This window comes from Trichosurus vulpecula, chromosome 1 (assembly GCF_011100635.1).
Source record: "Trichosurus vulpecula isolate mTriVul1 chromosome 1, mTriVul1.pri, whole genome shotgun sequence".
NCBI lineage: Eukaryota > Metazoa > Chordata > Mammalia > Diprotodontia > Phalangeridae > Trichosurus > Trichosurus vulpecula.
Window position 1 is genome coordinate 17,081,621 of NC_050573.1, and position 19,809 is coordinate 17,101,429.

General features: G+C 47.2%; 1 protein-coding gene across 1 annotated transcript in view; it reads left to right on the forward strand.

The window, feature by feature from the left end:
* Window positions 1-19,809, forward strand: part of TTC28 (tetratricopeptide repeat domain 28) — a 330,631-nt gene that overhangs the window by 107,331 nt on the left and 203,491 nt on the right. Inside the window, exon 5 of the mRNA XM_036760398.1 lies at window positions 17,614-18,121. Coding sequence (XP_036616293.1) covers window positions 17,614-18,121 — 508 coding nt within the window. The remainder of the gene's footprint in view (window positions 1-17,613; window positions 18,122-19,809) is intronic.

Sequence of the window (19,809 nt, forward strand, 5' to 3'; positions counted from 1 at the left end):
GGCTGAGGGAAGGAAGTCTTGAAAGGCTGTAGTGGTGGTAGTGGTGGTAATGGTGGTAGTGATAGTAGTGATGATGGTAGTTCTGCTGCTGCTGGTGGTGGTGGTGATGATGATGATAGTGATAGTGATGGTGGTAGTGATGGTGGTGATAATAATGGTAGTGATGATGGTGGTGATAGTGATGGTGGTAGTGGTAGTGATAGTGATGATGGTGATAGTGATGGTAGTGATGGTGGTAGTGATGATGATGATAGTAATAGTGATAGTGGTAGTGATGATGGTGATAATAATGGTAGTGATGGTGATGGTAGTGATAGTGATGGTGGTAGTGGTAGTGATACTGGTGATAGAGATGGTAGTGGTGGTGGTAGTGATGGTGGTAGTGGTAGTGATGATGGTGATGGTGGTAGTGGTAGTGATGTTGGTGATAGTAATGGTAGTGATAGTGGTAATGGTAGTGATGATGATGATAGTGATGGTAGTGATGGTGGTAGTGGTAATGATGTTGGTGATGGTGGTAGTGTTGTTGGTGATAGTGATGGTAATGGTGGTGGTGGTAGTAATGATAGTGATGGTGCTAGTGATGGTGATGGTGGTAGTGATGTTTGTGACAGTGATAGTAGTGGTGGTGGTACTGATGATAGTGGTAGCGGGGTGGTGGTAGTGACGGTGATGGTGCTAGTGATAGAGTATGGATGAAGCAGCACTTGAGCTGATATGTGAGTGGTGGAATTTCACATGGTCGGAAAGAGGAAAAGATATTCCAGACCTATGGAATACTAATGGCAAAAGACAGACAAGGGAAAGCTCTGGCTCCTGCAGTGGCCCATAGACCAGGGTGTGGCTTACATGCAGGTATTTGAATGGGAGTATATGAAATGAGAAGGGAAAGTAAATAAATTATAGAGGACCTTGAATGTCAAAGCAGAGTTTCCTAACTCCACCCCAATATGCAGTTATCAACCACCGAAGTTTGAAGCTTTGGGGGCTGCAGGGGGCTCTATACTATCATCATGTTTCCCCTTCCCCTTTGCAAGTCACCATGGTGCAGTGGGAAAAGTGGTGGATTTGGAGTCAGAGGACCTGGGTTCAAATCCTGTTGGTGGTGCCACATTCTGCCTGTGTACCTTTGGACAAGTCACTTACTTTCTATGGGACCTAGCTCTTACAAGGATGGAATAAGGGTGTTGGACTGGATGTCCTTAAAAACCTTCTCCCTACTCTAAATATCTGATGCCTTGACAGCTAATTCATCAGAGCAGTTATTTGTTATTTTATACATTATTTTTATTTCACATTTAGTACTCTATAAAATTATAATAAATTCTATATTTATGTGAACAAAATAAGAACTAGGAAAATTATTAACAGAGATTGTTTTATGAAACATGTGCAAAGGGTCCACTGCTTTTGTGTGTGAGAGTGAGTGTGTGTGTGTGTGTGTGTGTGTGTAAAAGGGAAGTGTCACCACATCATTTGGAAACCAGAGTTAAGGAGTTTGGACTCTATTTGCGAGGCAATATGAGCTAAATACCAAAGTTTCATTGGGAAATGGTGGTAATGGGCATTCTAGCGGACTGGCTGGGTTCTACTTGATGGATATCCATTTCCTGAAAGTTGTTAACTTTCTTGACATATTTGCCTCAGGCTTCCCATGTCAGATGTCAGATTCACTTGCTAATGGCTCAAGAGATTTTGGAATTTAAAGAAGAATGAATTTGACTAGAAGCATAGAATTATAACTGCCTGCTACTAGGGTCTTGGAACATATGCCTTGAGATACAATGAGAAACTGTGTGGCCTCATCATTCCTATGATCTCTTAATGTGGCTTGTCCCGCAGGCCTAGATGGTAGCCTGTGCTTGGGAGAACCCATTCTAAGTGACTTGGTATACTGTGCTAGGAAAGATTGGCCCTCCCTTTCCTCTTTCACTTTCTGAAATGTTTGTTCTGTATTTCTTGCACAGTTCTCCTCCCTGAGAGTGCCCCCCCCCAGTCCCTTCACTTTCTTGCCTAACTTTGGTTCCCTCCCCCCAACACCAACCTTTACTGTTCAGTGTAAATATTTCCTTTGAAGAAGGATTGGCAATGTTCCAAAGCCTCCTACAAAAGAATGGTTTATAGCTCACGGCAGGTCGGCTTAGTCAGGGAGTGTGGAGGGGAGCTGCTCTGATTGGCCTGGAAACCGTGTGTGCTGTGGCTGAGTCTGTCTCATGGTCCAGAGCGAGTCATTAATAAAGAAACCTGAGTCGTGCACCAAGAAGAGCTCATTTGAGACTAGACTTTTCCCCCCAAATAAAACTTGAGATGTTGGGGAGACCAGGAAGGGGAAATCAAGGGTTACTGGTTCCTGCTATAACAGTCACCAAAATGATCTTAATGGAGCATTTTAAGCAATCAATAACAATACCTCACATTCTTCTAGTTCTTTCTGCTTTACTCTGCCAGTGACCCCGACAGCCAGCGTTGTGGCTGGGGGCACATCTGTGCCCTCTGCTCATGTGCTCAGGGGACTGGTCCTTCATGACTTGGCCGTTGCTGCCTCCTTCTCCAGTTGTAGAGCTCTCCTGGGCCGGTGTTCTCTGCTTCTCCTGTGACCGTTTTTACAGATAAGGGAACTGAGGTTTAGGGAGGGAAAATTACTTGTCCCAAAGTCACAGAGTTAGTAATCACCTAATTAGTCAGTCAACCAGTAAGCACTCATTAAGCTCCTTTGTGCCAGGCACTGTGTTGGGTGCTGGGAATAGGAGAGGAATGTCCCATAGGCGTTTCAAACTCAACTTTCTGAAACAAAAATCTTCCTTTTGAACCCTAACCCCTTTATTCCAGCTTTCCTATTCCTATTGATGAAATTACCATCTTCCTAGTCCCCCCGGCTTCACTCTTACTCAAGCCAAGTTACCAGCATTTATTAAGCACCTACTTAGCAAGCAGTGTGAGAAGTGCTCAGGTTGTGTTTGTCCTTCATTCTCGAAGAGGGACCGTGACATCAGGGAAATGGTGACGTGACTGGCAGTTCACTTTGATTTGAGTGGGGGAGGGGGCTGTGCAAGGTCACCAGCCTCACTTTCTCCTCCAGAGCCATCTGGGTCTAGTGACCTGGTATTCACCAGGATGAGTGGAGATGGCCCAGGATGCATTGGGAGGAGAAGTGCTAAGAATAGGAAGACAAAGAGCCCCAAACAAAAGGCTGTGCTCTAAAGGAGTTCACAGTCTCATGGAGAAAACAACCTGTAAACAGTGAAGTGAAAAGAAAATCCACACAGGCTGAGGTGGAGATTCTCAGAGGGAAGGCGTGAGCACCAAGGAGCATTGGGGAAGGCTTCTTACAGCCGAGACTTGGAAGAAGCCGGGGGCCAGGGGGCTGGACTGAGGACAGAGAATTCAGGGCAATGGGGCCCAGGCAGTGAAAGTACCCTGATCTGGGAGGTGGAGAGTCTGGTGTGAGGAGCTGCCAGAAGGCTGATGTTGCTGGATGCTTGAGTATGTGGAAAGGAGTAAGGTGTAAAAATCCTGGAGACTTAGAGGATTTTCTTTTAGCCCCCAGAGTTCACTAGGTCAGAGAGGGGATGCTTAGCCTTGTGCTTGGGAAGGCCACTTTGTCAGCCGAACATAGAAGGGACTGCATCGGGGAGGGCTGAGGCAGGGAGAGCCACCAGAAAGTGACTATGGTGGTCCAGATGTGAGGTGACAGCCTCCAGCCCTCTCTCCTCCCCACCTCACCTCCTCCCTGGTTCAGCCCTCATCACTCTGCCTCAGCACCATTGCAGGAGTGTCTCATTTGTCTGTCTGTCTGTCTTGTGCCTCCCTCTCCTCACTCCAGTACATCCTCCATTCAGCTGCCAAAAGGACTTTCCTAACATGTGTTACTCTGTGCTTGATCGAGAAACTCCAGTGACTCCTTACGTATGACCTCTAGGAGCAAATAGAAAGTCGTGTGTTCAGTAGTTAAAGCCCTTCCCTACTTCCCCTGCCCCCTGCACTCTCCCAGGATTTAGCCACATTGACCTACTTACCACAGCACCTAAGACTCCATCTCCCATCTCTGGGCTTTTGTACTGGCTGGCCCCCACCTGCCACTTCCTGCCACCTCACCTCCACTTTTTAGTTTCTCTAGTTTCCTCTAAGACTGAAGTCTTCCCTTCTGCAGGAGGCCTTTCCTAGTCCTACCCCTCCCCAACTCCCACCCTGGGGGTGAGGGTAGAGTGACTGGATCAGTAATTTCACTGATTTAGGGAATGCCCAGATGAGGAACTCCCAACCCCATCTCCAGTGGAGGACTGAGAGGTTCAGAGACGTTCCCAGGGCCACATAGCCAGCCAGGTTGTGTCAGAGAAAGACTTGAACCCAGGTCTCTCCAATTGCCCAGGGTAGGGCCTTAGGGATACAAAGAACAACAGAAAGCAGCCCTGCCCTCAAGCACCTGTGCCCTCAAGGGGAAGACAGCCTGGGTATAAATGGGCTGATACCAACTAAACACAAGGCCACTGGGATGGACAGTGCCCCCCTTGGGGACAATAAGTCAAGCCAGGAATCCAGCCACCCCCTGGTCTTCTAGTTCAGAACTAGGGCCAGAAGAAGATCCCCAAAGCTGAGACCCTCTTGTTCAGAAAACATTTCTCGTCCTGTCAGGGATACTTTCCTTCGTGCTTGGAAGAAGAAAGCACAGATGTTTGGATGGAGGGAATGAAGCAGAATCTCTAAAGAAGACTGTGGAGGAAGGAGATCCTGAGGATTAGGCTGGGATGGATCCAGGCTCTTCCTGATGAGGGGGCTTCCTCTCCCAGTGCAGGGGAGAGAATGGAGCATGGCATTAGGAAGCCCTGGGCTTTTATCCAGGCCCAGATTCTGATCAGCCATGCAATCCTCAGTCTCCGAGACTCTGTGGGATGGGGAGGATAGTGGCTATTGTGCCAATGCAACGAGGAATCATAGCTAAAATTCTTCACAAAGCTTTAAAGCACTGTATACATATGAGCTCTTACTGTTGTTGGCCACGTCTTTGTCAGTCTTCTTCTATCAGTCTTGGGAGATCGACTCAAGGTGCCGAGTCCTTCGTAGTTAACAGATGGCTGGGCAGCATTGAGAGAGGCATCTGCCACCTCCCGTTCTGACTTCAGGACTGGTTCGTGGCCTTTTCTGCTCCTACGCATCCTTTGTACAACTTCTCACACATCAGCTGTGGTTGGTCAGAAACCAGAGCTCTCCCGCGTCCATCAGGCATCTTTGGGCTCACCTATGATGATGATGCTTCCGAGAGTTTGGCATTCTAGTTAACATTGCCAGAAAACTTGTTTCAAAGTGATGAGTGTGGACAGAGTTGCTTTTCAGGAGTTCCTGACACCAGTGAGGCCATAGCTCTGAACTACATCCACACTCACTCCCAGCGAGGTTCATACACACCAGCCCCACTCACTGGGCTGCCTGGCTGTCTTCAGTTGTGGGGAGGGCATGCAGCTTTTCTAAGCTGATGGCTGGATAGCTAGGCAGATCCCATGAAGCAGATGTTTGGGCTGAAGAATGGTCTGGGTGTTCTCAGCAGTAATTGGCTCTGCCTGTAGAGCCCAGCCTTGTACTTCAACTTGGGCAGCTAGGGGGTGCCACAGTGCACAGAGCGCCAGACCTGGAGTCAGGAGGATTCATCTTCCTGAGTTCAAATTCAGTCTCAGATACTTATTAGCTGTGTGACCCTGGGCAAGTCACTGAACCCTGTCTGCCTCAGTTTTCTCATCTGTAAGATGAGCTGAAGAAGGAAATGGCAAACAGCTCCTGTATCTCTGCCAAGAATCCCCCAAAGGGGTCACAAAGTTGGACACAACTGAAAATAACCAAACAACAAACCTCAGCCTCGACGTCTGTCGTGAGCGTCAGTGTGGTTCTTGTGACCTGTTCCAAAGCTGCCTGTTGGGTGCTGCATCAGACTCAAAGAGAGCATCAAGTTTGAGAAAAAGAAATCATTATAAATTCTGGAGGTTTTATGGAATAATTAAAATGCCTAACAGGAAACCTCTGGGGAATCAAATGCAGCTTTACTGTTTCTGAAGCCAGCAGAGGGAGGGTTTCTTGCCAACTTTCATATCTTATGACCTATAAATTGCTCTTAATAGCTAATCTGTCACCTCAGCGTCTTGTACCAGAAAGCTTGTTTCCTTATTAATTTGTTAATTTGCATCAGCAAAGCACATTTACAAATTCTTAGTTTGAAAACATTGCTGTATTAATGCTTGGGCATTACAAATAATTTATCACCTGTGATCTCAACTCATAAGTCCAGGTAATAGCTCTTTCTGACACGGCATTATTTGGACCCTAAAATATCATTGACAAAAATAATCATTTGGAAGTTTCCTCTGGTCTCAGTATTAGCGAGAGCTGCCTGGTTACCATGGAGAAACCTTGGGAAGGTCCAGTCCATCCATTTCCACTCCCTCATACTGTCCAAAGGAAGGCCCATACGTCGGACAACTCCCTCTTTCCTTTTCAGGAGCTGCTGACAGCTCCTCCTTCACGTCGAGATGTAGGCCCTGGCAAGAGAGGCTTAGATTCATGGTAGTAAACCTGACGAGTATCACAGATATGCCACATGGAAAAGATTGATGCTTTCTCAGGCCACAGAATCCAAATTCCTTTCCATTACAGTGCCCTCTAGGCCTATTCTTCCTTTATAGGCTCCTTGCAGGAGTGGGGAAGCTGTGGCCTCAAGGCCACATGTGGCCCTCTAGGTCCTCAAGGGTGGCCCTTTAACTAAATCTAAGGTTCACTGAGGCCACAGGTTCCCCACCCCTGGTGGAGTTTCAACAACAAAACCTGCATTCAGTGTCCATTTGGTCTTGCCAATGTGCTGACTTGAGCTTGCAAAGACTTTACGAAGGTTGTATACACTGACCAGTTTTCTGGTAAGGTGGGAATCACCTTCAGTTCACATACTATTCAGTAAATGACCTCCCAGTATCCTCACGGTTCTAACATTCTGTGGCCTCTGCTTCAAGGTCATTTCTGGCTCTGACACTCAATGTTCGAGGTGCCAGGACTCCTTTCAGCTCTGCTGCTCCATTTTCTAAGTTCTTTTCTAACTCTGATGTTATGCATCATAGTTTCCTTTGTAAAAATCAATTTTATTGATATATTTTGTTTTTACATTGCCTACATTTCTCCTTTCTCCCTTCCTGGAAAACCAAGTACCTTTATAACAAAGAACTTAAAAGAAGAGAGGAAAAATCATCAAAACCATTCAACATTTCAAAAAAATCTAACCTTATATTTAGTTTCTACAACTAGGGGAGGGGAGATCGTACTTCCCCACCCCACAAAAGCATAGGAGTTAGGAGTGGGAGTATTTTCTCATCTTGGGGCCCAGCTTGTCCTGTATTATTTCCCAAAATTCAGTTTGAATTGTTTTGTGGTAGTTATTCATTCCTTGGGCAGCTAGGTGGTGCAGTGGATAGAGAGCCAATCTTGGAGTCAGGAAGACCTGAGTTCAAATCCAGTCTCAGATATTTACTAGCTGTTTGACCCTGGGCAAGTCTCTCAACCCTGTTTGCCTCAGTTTCTCATCTATAAAATGAGCAGGAGAAGGAAATGGCAAGAAAACCCCATGTGGGGTCTCAGAGAGTTGGACAAGACTGGAAAATGACTGAACAACAGATTTTTTCCATTTGCATTGTTGTGGTTATTACATAGATTGTTCTCCTGATTCTGCTTCCTTTTTCTGGATCAGTTCTTTCATTTTCCACATTTCTCTCTATTCATCACCTTAGTCATTTCTTACAGCACAGTAGTGTTCCATTGCACTCATTTACCACGACTTGCATAGCTGTTCCTCAATCAGTGGCTGTCTGCTGTGTTCCTGTTCTTTGCCTCCACAGCAAGTGCTTCTATAAATATTTTGGTGTATGTAGAGCCTTGCTTTTTTTCTTTTCTTTTTTTGTCAATGACAAAGAGTAAGGGCATTTTCATTATTTTGTCTGCATAATTCAAGTTTTTTCTATAGAATAGTTGTACCAGTTCACAGGTAGTGTGCCTATCTTGCCACAGCCCTTCCAACACCAACTGTTCCCATGTTTTATCATCTTTGTTAATTTGTTAGGAGGGAGGTGAAATCTCAGAATTGTTTTGACTTGAATTTCTCTTATTATTAGTGGTTTGGGCCATTCTCTTCTCTGTAAAATGGTTTGATGATCCTTGTTCACTCAAAAGAATGTTTTGGACATATAATAGAATGTATATAAAATGCTTTGTAAAATTCTATATAAACACCGGCTATTGGTCTTTGTACCCAGGCAGGTGGTTGTGAGTTAAACACTTTATAAATCCTAATGCGCTATGAGTTATTATCATTTCAGTGTCCTTTTCAATGCTGCCGTTATATGCCTCAAAGTAAGCCCGGTGGCCATTTGTTAAAAACAACCAATTGGGTTTTTGTGGCAATGGTTTGGCCCCCTCCTTCCAAGAGAGGTGACCGCTGACTGTTGAACCAGACTGAACTAAGGCTTCTCCATAGCTTCTCCTTTACTCACCAAGGGCTTTGCTTTCATTAGAATCATCTGAGTCTCCTGACTCCAGACATGTGGTAGAGTTTTAATGATAAAGGAGAGGGAGAGCACCAGAAGAATGTGACTTCTTGGTCCATTTTCATCATCTTTAATCAGTCAGTCAGTATTTATTGAATGCCCCCTACCCGGCAGCTTTTGTGGGTTTAGTACACACAGAAGGCTTTATATGTAAATGTATACATCAAAGGGACTATACTAGATTTATCACCATATAGATTTAAGCCAGAGGAGCCTTTCGTACAGTTTAATTCAATAAACATTTGTTAAGTGTCTACTACATGCAATGCCCTCTTCTGATCCTCGTTTGATGCCTCATGTGGCACAGAGGGAGTCCTCAGGCCCGCAGAGGCCAAGTGCTCATTGGGTGGACTAAACTGGGAATGGAGCTAAGTGAAAGGCTGCCTGTCCCCTGAGCTTCAGCCTGCTCTCCAAAGCCCATGTTCTTTCTCTAATGCTAAGAGTTGTTTCCTTGGAACTTATCCTCTCTCTCCCCACCACCCCCCATCTTCTGTAGCAACCTAATTATATTCTTCCTACCGCCTTGCCACCTTCCTCCACCTGTTCTAGTTATCTGCATGCCTCCCTCACATCCCTGATCAGATTGCAAGGTCTTTGTAAGCAAGGAGGATTGACTGATGCGCTCTGGGCAGATCCACAAGAGGAAGGGCTTCTTCCACTTTGCCGCTCCAGAAATGAAGGTCATGTCAAAACAAAAGATATCAACAAAAAAGTTTTACAAGAACGTGTTTGAGAACAGAATGTGGATTTCCGAATTGTGGATGAGCTCTTTGTCAAGGATGAATTGCACCTAATGAGGACTGGTTTAATACATATGTCAACCCTAACCCTAAGTACATGCTCTTAAATATGCACAGATATGTGTGTGTATGTGTGTGTGCCTAGAGTTTTGCAAATAATAATTTTTTTAAAAAGGCTTAAAACTGAAAAAGCAAAGAGAGAGAAAGAAAATATCCTCCTAATTATCCCTGAGCCTCTCTAGGAAGGTACCAGTGCCTGAGATATGGCTCCAGAAGGGCCTCCTTCATTTAGAGGGACAGGAGGGTAGGATTGGGTCGGGCAGAGGGAGAAGGTGGAGTTTCAGGTTATATGGACAAACAGCTGTGTAGGGAAACAGGAGGCAGGCATTTGGGTGAAAAGCCTTGGAGGCAGAAACAAAAACAGTCCTGTCATACCTGGGCAGTCAGGAAGAAGCTGATGAGGAGTTTGGGGATGGGGGCCCAGGGAAAAGCATACGCCTGGCGTAAAAAGATGATGTAGGAGCGATGGGGGCCTTGGTAAAAAGTGGCCACTTCCTCTTTGATTTGGGACAGAGGAGAAGAACCCCCCCCCCCCCCGCAGATATTGTAACACAGCCCTTAGTTATGGGAGAGCCAGTTTTAAAGGCTGTAGAGAAAGCAGAGGTAGGCTCCAATGGACTACAATTTCCTCTATCCCGGGAGGGAGGGGAAGCTCTCAAGAATGAATTTGTAAAGGCACAAAGAGAGACAACCGTCATGAGGAAAGGGGGATGCTGTCTGAAACGGAGTCATGTAGACTTCCTGGATTCACGTCCAGTTTCACCAGACTCGTAGAGGATTTAAATGCCAAGGTTGGTGACAGAGGCTAAATATAAAAGCATGGAGCAGGTAAGAGTAACAGGAGGGACGCTGGAGCTGCTAAAGACAACCCAAAAGGTCGAGATTTCCCCATATACATACACACATACATACATATACATATATATATACATATATATATATATATATATAAACAAAGGAGGATCATGGGAAGAGGAGGAGACCAGGTAGCCATGAATATACACCACTGGGCAGCTAGTTTGTGTCTATTTTCTTTGATTGACAAGGAAAATAATCTTTGAATCAGCAAGAAAGGAAAAGAAATAGCTGAATTGGTGGGTTGAAGCCCAAAATAAGGACCCCCCTGGCCAAAGAGGACTTAGCTGTCCTCGAAGGCCACTAGTGACTGGCCCCAGGTGAATTCTATCTCAGGAGCCTGAAGGGGCTGGTGCTCAGGATTGCTGAGCCACTGGCGGGGAGCTTTCCATTAAATTTAATTTACCAGGCATTTATTAAGTAGCTATTGTGTTTGAGGCACTACTCTAGATGCTAGGAATCCATCTGGGAAGAAACATTAACACAATCACAGAGGAGAATGTAAACATACAGATGCAAAGTGAACGCCAGGTCATTTCAGGGGAGAAGCCCTCGCCATTGTGGAGATCAAGAAAAGCTGCCCGAAAGAGTCAGAGGTGCAATTAGGGCTAGAGAAGAGCCCAAATGGCGTTGGCCTGGAGATGGCAAATATTGTCATCTAATTGAATTTCAGAATCTGTTTTTAAAGGAGTTGAGAACACTTCACCCGGAGAAGAGAAGACTCAGAGGGTGATGAGAGCTCGCTTCGGTATTTGGAGGGCTGTCCTCAGGAGAAAGGGCAGGCCGCTGATGAGTGGTCTGAGTTCTAGGAGGCAGATTTTGGCTTCTTGGAAGGACAAGCTTCCCAACAATAAGCAATTTCCTTAAGGGCAATGAAGTGATGGGCTCCCCAGCCCTGGCCATCTTCAGGCAGTGCCCAGACATAGGAGGCCTCACAGGGATATTGGGATGTTCAGGCAGGTGTCGAATTTGGTGTCCACTGAGGGCCTTTTGATGTCTGAGATTCTGCGAGTCTGCGCCTGCTGGCTCTGCTATCAGAGCCTGAAGCCTTGAATTACCTCCTTAATGACAACAGGAACTGTGATCACAGTCATACCAATGGCTGCTGTTTCTGTACTTTGTTCCCTACAAAGGCAACAGCCCTGTGAGGTGGATAATAGAGGCCATTCCCCTACTTTACAGCTGGGTAAACTGAAGCATTGAGAAGGCAGGTAACTGCATTACCTTACGCTTCCATGACCATACTGCCAGGCAGTGGCAGAGCCAAGAGACTTCAATCTGCAGATCTGGCAGTCTTTGCACTTCAGTGAGCTGACTCCCCAAAGCCTTGGTTTACTTCTCTATAAGAAGGGACAATCATGATTTGCTACACTTTCCATGGCGAGCTGTTGGAAGAATCAAGGCCATATCATATATAAAGTCTTGTAACCATACATCATTATAAACATGGAAACAGTGTTTACCATATCTATGCCAGAGACTCCTGAACTGTAGTCACGCACCTGAACCGAGCGTTTCCATCCTGATGTCCCACTGGCTTCTCCATCTCCGCACGTTGGAAACAGAATGTGTTCTCTCCTGGCACCCCCATCCCCATCCTGCCCGTGCCTGCCCCTCCTTCAAACTCGACTCCTCCTAGGCACAGAGGGTCCTACTTGGAATGGTCCTTGGCCATTACCTTTTGCCTCTAATCCAATCATTTGCCAAGTCTTGTCAATTTACCTCCAAAATATCTTGCACATGCATTCCATTCCCCCCACTCATGTGGTTGCTACCCTAATTTAGGCTCATAGAACCTTTTACCTGAACTAGTTCAACAACTTCCTAATTGGGTGCAATGGATAGAGCCCTGGGCCTGCTGTCAGGAAGACCCGAGTTCAAATCCACCATCAGACACTTATCAGCCATCTGACCCTGGGCGAGTCACTTACCTCCCCCTGTCTGCCTCCGTGTTCTCATCTGTAAAATGGTGATCATAACAGCACCTCCCTTCCAGGGTTGTTGTGAGGATCCAATGAGGTGACATCTATGAAGGACACAGCACAGTGCCTGGCACAGGTAGGCACTTTATAGATGGTAGTTATTATTATCGTCCTTATCCCTGCTTCCTTTCTCCAATCCATCCTCCAGCTGCCACACTAATATTCCTTAGACACATGATTCCTCTGATTAAAAAAATTCTGCGGTGGCTCACTGTTGGCTCTATGTCAAAATATAACCCGCTCGGTCTGGGTCTCATGGACCACAAACTCCATGTTCCATTGAGACGGACTTCAGACTCCATACTCCACCCCGCCCCACCCCCACCACGCCTTTGCCCTGGCTCTTCCATGCCTTGCGTGCCCTTCCCCCTCACCTCCGCCTCTCACATCAGATGCCTCCTCCTACACAAAGCGTTTCCTCCTTGCCGCAGTCATCAGAGACTTCTCCCCTTCCAACTCTGTATTTCTATACCTTCGTACATGGTGTAACCGCCATGGAGATGGGAGGTCCTTAAGGGTGGGGGATGGTTTTGATTTGTTGGTGTTCGGCATGTAGTAGGTACTTAATAGATGTCTGTTGAGTTGAAATGAAAGGACAGCTCTTATCATCATACTCCATCACGGGATCACTACTATTATCGAGGTCGCATATGTATTGTACAGTGCTTTAATAGGACCCTTCCAGATTATCTCAGACTAAGAATGCTAAGAGTCTGCTTTAGGATGAGGCCGCCCTTTCCTGCCGCCCCAGCCTTCAGTGCTCTGAGGAGCAGGGTGGGTGGAGAGGCAACAAGGCCCGGATTCCAGCCCTGGCCTTGTCCCTGACTTCCCGTGTGACCGCAGGCAGGCCCCTCGTGCCCTGGGATGGGCGGGTGGCTCTCTTGCTCTGGTTCCAGTGTCTTTCTCTGTAAACTGAGGGGGTTGGATGAGGTGGTCTCTAAAGTCCTTCTTACCTCTTCCCTTCTGTGGTTCTGGGGTCTCGCAAGACTCATTTGGCATCTTCCTTTTGCAAAATCAGCCCAGGGTGTGTGACTCCTTAAGGCACGGCTCAGCATCCCTGGTCAGGATTATATGCTCTGGCGAGACCATGAGCGATTCATTTGTTGTGGAAAAAGAAAAAATATTGTTTTATTCCAACTAAATATTTGATGCTAACTATTTGCATGGATTTCTCTATTTGAATGCAGATGCTCCCATATTTTCCCATTGTGGGAAGCAGACAGCATGCTTTCTGTCCCCCACAGCCCTAGCCCAGGGCTGTGATGCTGGCACAGAGATCATAGACAAGTCAGGGCTTAAGCGGACCGTGCGCTTTGGGGTCAGAAGCAGCAGCATCTTTCCCATAGATGGTAGTCTTGGGAGTCTGCTAAACAGCTTGAAATTTTAGCCAGTTTTAGCTGTAACCTTATTCCAGGCAACAGGAACCAAAACAAGTTATTCATTTGTAGTTCATTTAACTGATAAATCTCATTACATGACTATTTGCCTGGGAGCGGTAAAACACCCAGACTTTGTTTGCTGTGGCAACTGATGGGAATAGAGCTGTTTAGTCAAAGTTGTGATATGTTGAGTTCCTGCTGCCAGCTTCTGCTTGGTGGCAGAAGTCAGTGGAGGCCACTGTTTAGGCACACACGGTCAGCGCCCAGTTGGAGAGTCTCTCACAGCGGCCTCTTTTACCATCCAACAGAACACCCCAGACAGAAAGGAGGACAACAGCGGCACACTCTGCTGCACGCCAGGCCCCTTGGCATTGGGCAGGCCCACCCCCATGGAGAAAGCACTCTCATGCTCCCTCCCCACAGCAGAGCTCGGGCTCCAGAAGTTCTTGTCAAACTAGGAAGACTTGGAATCTGAGCCCAGGTCACACAAGGTCTTTGACCTGAGGACCAGCCTCACTGCATCACTGGGTCTGAGGGTGGTTGTGTCTTTGGCCATAGAACTTCACAAGATCATCTAATAAAGCAGTAGAGGAGTTGCTATCTGTGCCGGTGGAGGGTCTGCCCATACTAAATCCTGTACCCCAGAGCGGGTGGAGAACTAAATAGCCCTTCCTTTTATGTTGGTGCTGTCCCTAGCCCTGGCCTCCTCAGGGACTTGGGGGCTTTCCTAGCCTGGGCAAAAAGGGAAACCCTTCTTCCTTTCAGCCAGCCAACCCCCGCCTTGTCTTACGCTTCCCCACTGCACTGTCTTCTCATGAGCCTGCTCCTTAGTTCTCTGTCTTTCCGTCCTTTAACCCTGCCCACTGAATCCAACCAAATCTGCCTCCTCCATGAAGCCTTCCCTGATTCCCCATTGGGGTGTAGCGGCCTTCCCCTTGGACCCCACCTTACTGTCTGTGTGTTCCTGTCTGACGCACTCACAGTGTTGTATTGTGAATCGTCTCCCACATAGACTGTAGGCTCCCTGAAGCAAGGGGCCATGGCTCAGCTGCCCTTCTCACCTTCTCCAGCTCTGAGTGCTCAGCAGGTGTCCCAATTAACACATGTGGCCTGGATGAATAGTAGTTCATATTCTTGTATCCTTGGCGGGAGACGATGCCAGCTTTGTCATCCCCACTTTACACATGAGGCCAGAGATTGGGAACAATGTGCCCATACTTTCCCAGCTAGTCAGTAGCAGAGTCAGCGTTTGAACCTAGATCTCCCGACCCCTTGTCCAATGCTGTTTCCACTGGAAGTATGGCTTTCTTTAGGTAAGCGAGGAGGAGAGGTAATATGAAGTAAAAGGGGACAGAAGATTGTGATGGTCACATTACAAATGGATGGAACTGTTATTTCACTTCCTCTTTTCTGATCCCGTCTGCTGGCTGGTTGGGGGGGAGGTTAACTTCTTTTGCCCCTCTTTACCCCACTGAAAAGATAGAGAATCCTAGAATTTAGAATTGGAAGGAACCCTGGAGCTCTTCTGGCCCAGCCCTCAGATGAGGAGGCCAAAAGGCCCAGAAAAGATCTGGGATCTGCTAGTGGTCACCCAGGAGCAGAACCAGCTTCCCAAAAACCCACGCTGCCTCTCCAGGGGAGGGACACCAATCACGTTTCCTCTCTGCTGCTCGGAGGTGGGGCAGTGGGCCTCTAAGGCTTCAAGGAGTCAGGAAAGCCTCTTCTCACTTCTGTGATGGACTGGTTATGCACCTGGCTGGCTGACCCTGCCTCCATCACTTATGCCTTTGGGGTGAAAGGGGTGAGGAGGGATAAATCACCACAGATGAGCCAATGCCTTGAACAGTACAGGGAAAGTGAAATAGAGGCCTTTTTCATCCACCCGTCAGAGGAGAGGAATCAGGAGTCCCTGGCCTTGTGTTCAGAGATATTCTCATCTGGGAACAAAGGAATTCCAGGGTCTTCCTTGACTGAGGGAAACATCTGCTGAGGCCAGGATTCCCTCCCTGGGCCATCCTTGGGAGCCGCCATGGACCAGATGTGGAGGGTCCCAGAAGCACAGGCTGTTCAGTCCTGCCTGGAGCCTTCAAGAAGGGACCTCTGTCTAGGGACTGGTTCCTCAAACCATAGCCACAATCCAGAAGTGATCTAGAACCAGAACTGTTAACATTAGCTCATCCTAATGTAGCATAACTTTGGGTTTGTAGCATTAAGGGCCTTTTTCCCATCAGCCCTGTCATTGCTATCTGGCAGGGAAAGACACCAAGGCTCAGAGAATGTCCACACTTGCCCAGGGTCACTCAGCTAGTAAGTGTCAGAGACAGGACTTAAAGCTGGGGCTCCATCACCTCAAGTGGGCATTATGCCCATGGTGAACCCCTTCATGCTCACAATTGGGTTCCTGGAAAGTCCAGTGCCTGCTGCCCCTTGAGCAATGTAGGGGGATGAAGCTGTGGTCCACTGCTTCTGCCCTGATGGCACTCTGTGTATGAACCTTTATTAAGTGCCTACTGAATGCCAGGCCCAGCATGTCAAGGCCTGGGGATACAAATTAAAAAAACAAAACCATCTCTTCCCTCCAGAAACCTACATTTTCTGAAGGGGAGGTGACAAAAACAAGGAGCAGTCATCACCCCAAAATAGGAGGTGATATCATTGTAGGGAAGGGTAGTCTCTGCCTTGACAGGGCTGGGGATGGATAGAGCCCAGGTTTGTGCTGGTCTGAGCTGTAGTTCATCCACTTTCTGGAGAGTCATTTGGCTTTGCTGGGTCACATGTACAGAATGGGCACTAGGCTTCAGTTCCTACATCTGGGTCCATGTGTGTTCCTGGGCAAGCGCCCGGTTTCACGGCTGCCTCTCTGTCCTGGCAGCATTCTCACTGTCCCCTGTTCCCCCATCCGACAGACACACTCACGCCACAGTGGAATCATTATTCTTGCTGCCTGGACCACAGCTTCCCAACCACACCACAGCAGACTTGTTCTTGTTGTCTGTGCCAGAAGCATGCACCAAAGCCCTGTTGCCTTGTTACAGCCATTTGTGCCAAAGGTAGGCACACCCACCCCAATGTGTGCGCCAGCCACCTCATGCCTGCTGCCTGTGGGTGCCATCTCTGCACACTCACACCACTGGAACAGGCTCGTTGTTATCAGTTGCTTGTGCTTACTGGAATGAAGCCTGATGTTTTGTTTTTCCACTTTTTGACCACTACTTACAGGATGCCAGAGAGGTTTGTAGGGGATAATAAATTTATCACATCATGCACATTATAAATTAGGTCAAATCTTCTGTAACCAGCACAAAATTTTTGATGAAGGCACATGCCCAAAGGTGTGAATCACTTCTCCCTACTTTATATGACAAGCTTCCCGAGTGGTGTAGAAGAGCCTTAGATTTGGAGTCAGGAGAACTGCACCCAAATCAGTCACTTCAGGGCTAGAAGAGACAGATCCCTGCTCCTGGATGAGCCTTCCTGGAGTCAATTGCATCCAAGTCTTGACACAAGTCAAGCAGGAGTTGTGAGGATCAGATGAGACTGTGTGTGGAAAGCCCTTTTAATTGTTATGTTATTTAATAAAAAGTATTTCTGATAGCCAAAAACCCCAGAAATGGGGCTTGAACTTGTGCTATCCCTGGGGAAGAAGCTCCCTCCACCAGTTCAGCTCACCCTTTCTCCCCAATGGATAATCTTAGTTGTCCAGAACTCTCCAAGGTGAAGGGACTTGTACCTCGAGGGTCAGGCACCCACATGTGGGTCAGAGGCAGGATTCAAATGTCTTGGAGGCCTTCTCTCTGGCCACTTCATCATGTTGCTTTCCTCTACATAAAGGTGACTGTTATCATTGCTTTTACCACATAGTTGAATAACTCTTGGCTCAGATTAGGTTCATGGCACACTAGCAAAATTGTCCTTAGAATTCCAGGTGCAGAGCAATGTGCTGTATTCCCTGAGGCCCCATCACATTTCCGATAGTTTTCTGAAGGACTTGGGTTTCTCAACCTTTCCCCTTTGTTTTTCCTCCTAGGCCGCCTCTTCAGCCCTGAGCAGCCTAGGCCATGTCTACACAGCCATCGGAGACTATCCTAATGCCTTGGCTAGCCACAAGCAATGTGTTCTTCTGGCCAAACAGTCCAAAGATGAACTTTCTGAAGCCAGAGAGCTGGGCAACATGGGCGCCGTGTACATTGCCATGGGGGACTTTGAGAATGCTGTGCAGTGCCATGAGCGGCATCTGAAAATAGCCAAGGACCTGGGCAACAAGCGAGAGGAGGCCCGGGCCTACAGCAACCTGGGCAGTGCCTACCACTACCGGAGGAACTTCGACAAGGCCATGTCGTACCATAACTACGTGCTGGAGCTGGCTCAGGAGCTCCTGGAGAAGGCCATAGAGATGCGTGCCTATGCTGGCTTGGGGCATGCAGCCAGATGCATGCAGGACCTGGAGAGGGCCAAGCAGTACCATGAACAGCAGCTGGACATCGCTGAGAACCTCAAAGACCGAGCTGCTGAGGGGCGGGCTTCCTCCAATCTGGGTAAGACCTGAGATGCTCACTTTTATTTACTGGGAGGGAAGGGGAGGCACAGAAAATCTGGTGGGCCAGCCCTGGGAGGGCTTATTCAATAGTCGGGCTTGTTTTCACATCAAGTGTTGCCTCTGACCTTCAGATGCTCTGGTGAAGAGCCAGCTTACAAACCCCCCAAGTTTTCCTTGTCATCACAGTGTACTTTAGGACTGGAACACCAAAGCATGAGAAAAACAAAACACCCCAGCCTTTTAATCTGTCTGGAAAGTAGAAAGACCAGATTTATTTAATTAGAGAGAAGGGAATGAAATGATACAAGGCTGTGTTTGGTTTAAATGAAAAAGCAGCTCCTAGGTAGTCATCAATTGACTGGATTTCTTTAGTTAGTGCATTTAATATCACAGAGAATGTAGCTTCCCAGACTCCTACTCTGTGCTCACAAATGAAATCAATGGTATAAATGTGAACACAGACTTCTATTTTTAAATGGGAAAGTTCTGTTGAAATCAAATTGATTTTATGTGACCATTGCGGTGATGTTCAGTTATGATGATGAGTCCATGGAAGTAAAGTCCTTTGGTTTCTAGATAGCCCGTGTAACCACAGAGGATTCCTCTGCAGATGGCTTGTTGGGGTGTGGCTGTGTTCCTGGTTTCTGGAAGGCAAGGCCAGCCATACTGGAAAGGCTTCAAGTGTTGTTTTAGTGACAGAATATGGCTCCTTTTGGAGAACCAGCCCAGATAAGGATAGAGAGGTTCATCGCCAGTCAGCTGGCTGCAAGGTCGATCACTTCAAAGTTTGGTAGGGCCTTGGAGACTGACTAGTCTAACTCTTTCCTAGGGAATGGATGCTTTGGCCATGCCAACTCATGAAAGAAAGAAAGAAAAACACAAAGTGGCTCTGTCTTGTAGTGTCCTTCATCTTTTGTAGTGGCAGAAGGAGCTGGGTGGAGAGAACTACAGTGTAAAATGGGGAGCCCACAGGGAGCCCATGCACCGGCAGGATGAAGATGGTGTGGCATCATTACTGCTAGCATTTGGTGGATCTGTACTTGCTTTGGGCCAAATGATGATGGCTCAGAATAAATGAATGGAATGACCAGAAAAAGTTAGAGGAACTTGTCATTTGAATGACTTTCTAGTTCCAGTAGAATACAGGTGGGAACAGGGCCTCACAGACTGGAAAAGTTTTGATGGACTTGGTAACTCTTGTCATCGTAGGATCAGCCTAGCTGAGGACAGAGAGAGAGGCTTATCACTAGGTGATCAAACTCCAGGCACTCAGTGTTTTGGTTGTGAGCCCTTATCTACTAAGGAATGGAAAGATTATAAACTGCACTGGAAGGAGGAGTGCCCATGCTGATGAAACCTCGAATTGCTTTCAAAGAATTGCCATTGTGCTTCATGGGGTTCTTGTAACGAAAAATATATGAGAGGCTTACATGTGTTTGGAAATAGCAGAAGAGCCATAACCAGGATGTAAAAATCAGGGCAATACACTGGAGTATGTATCTTGGAGAGGCCCCATATTCCTCTGGGGACCATGCAGCTGGACGTGGAGCTCAGTGACTCATGCTAGAAATGAGGGGCAGGAGAAGGAGGCAGTGTTAGTACAATCACACACAATCAGCCTCCGGATATAAACCTCCCACTCTCCTCCTCCCCCCAAATAGCTCCCTCCTCCCTTATATAGCTACA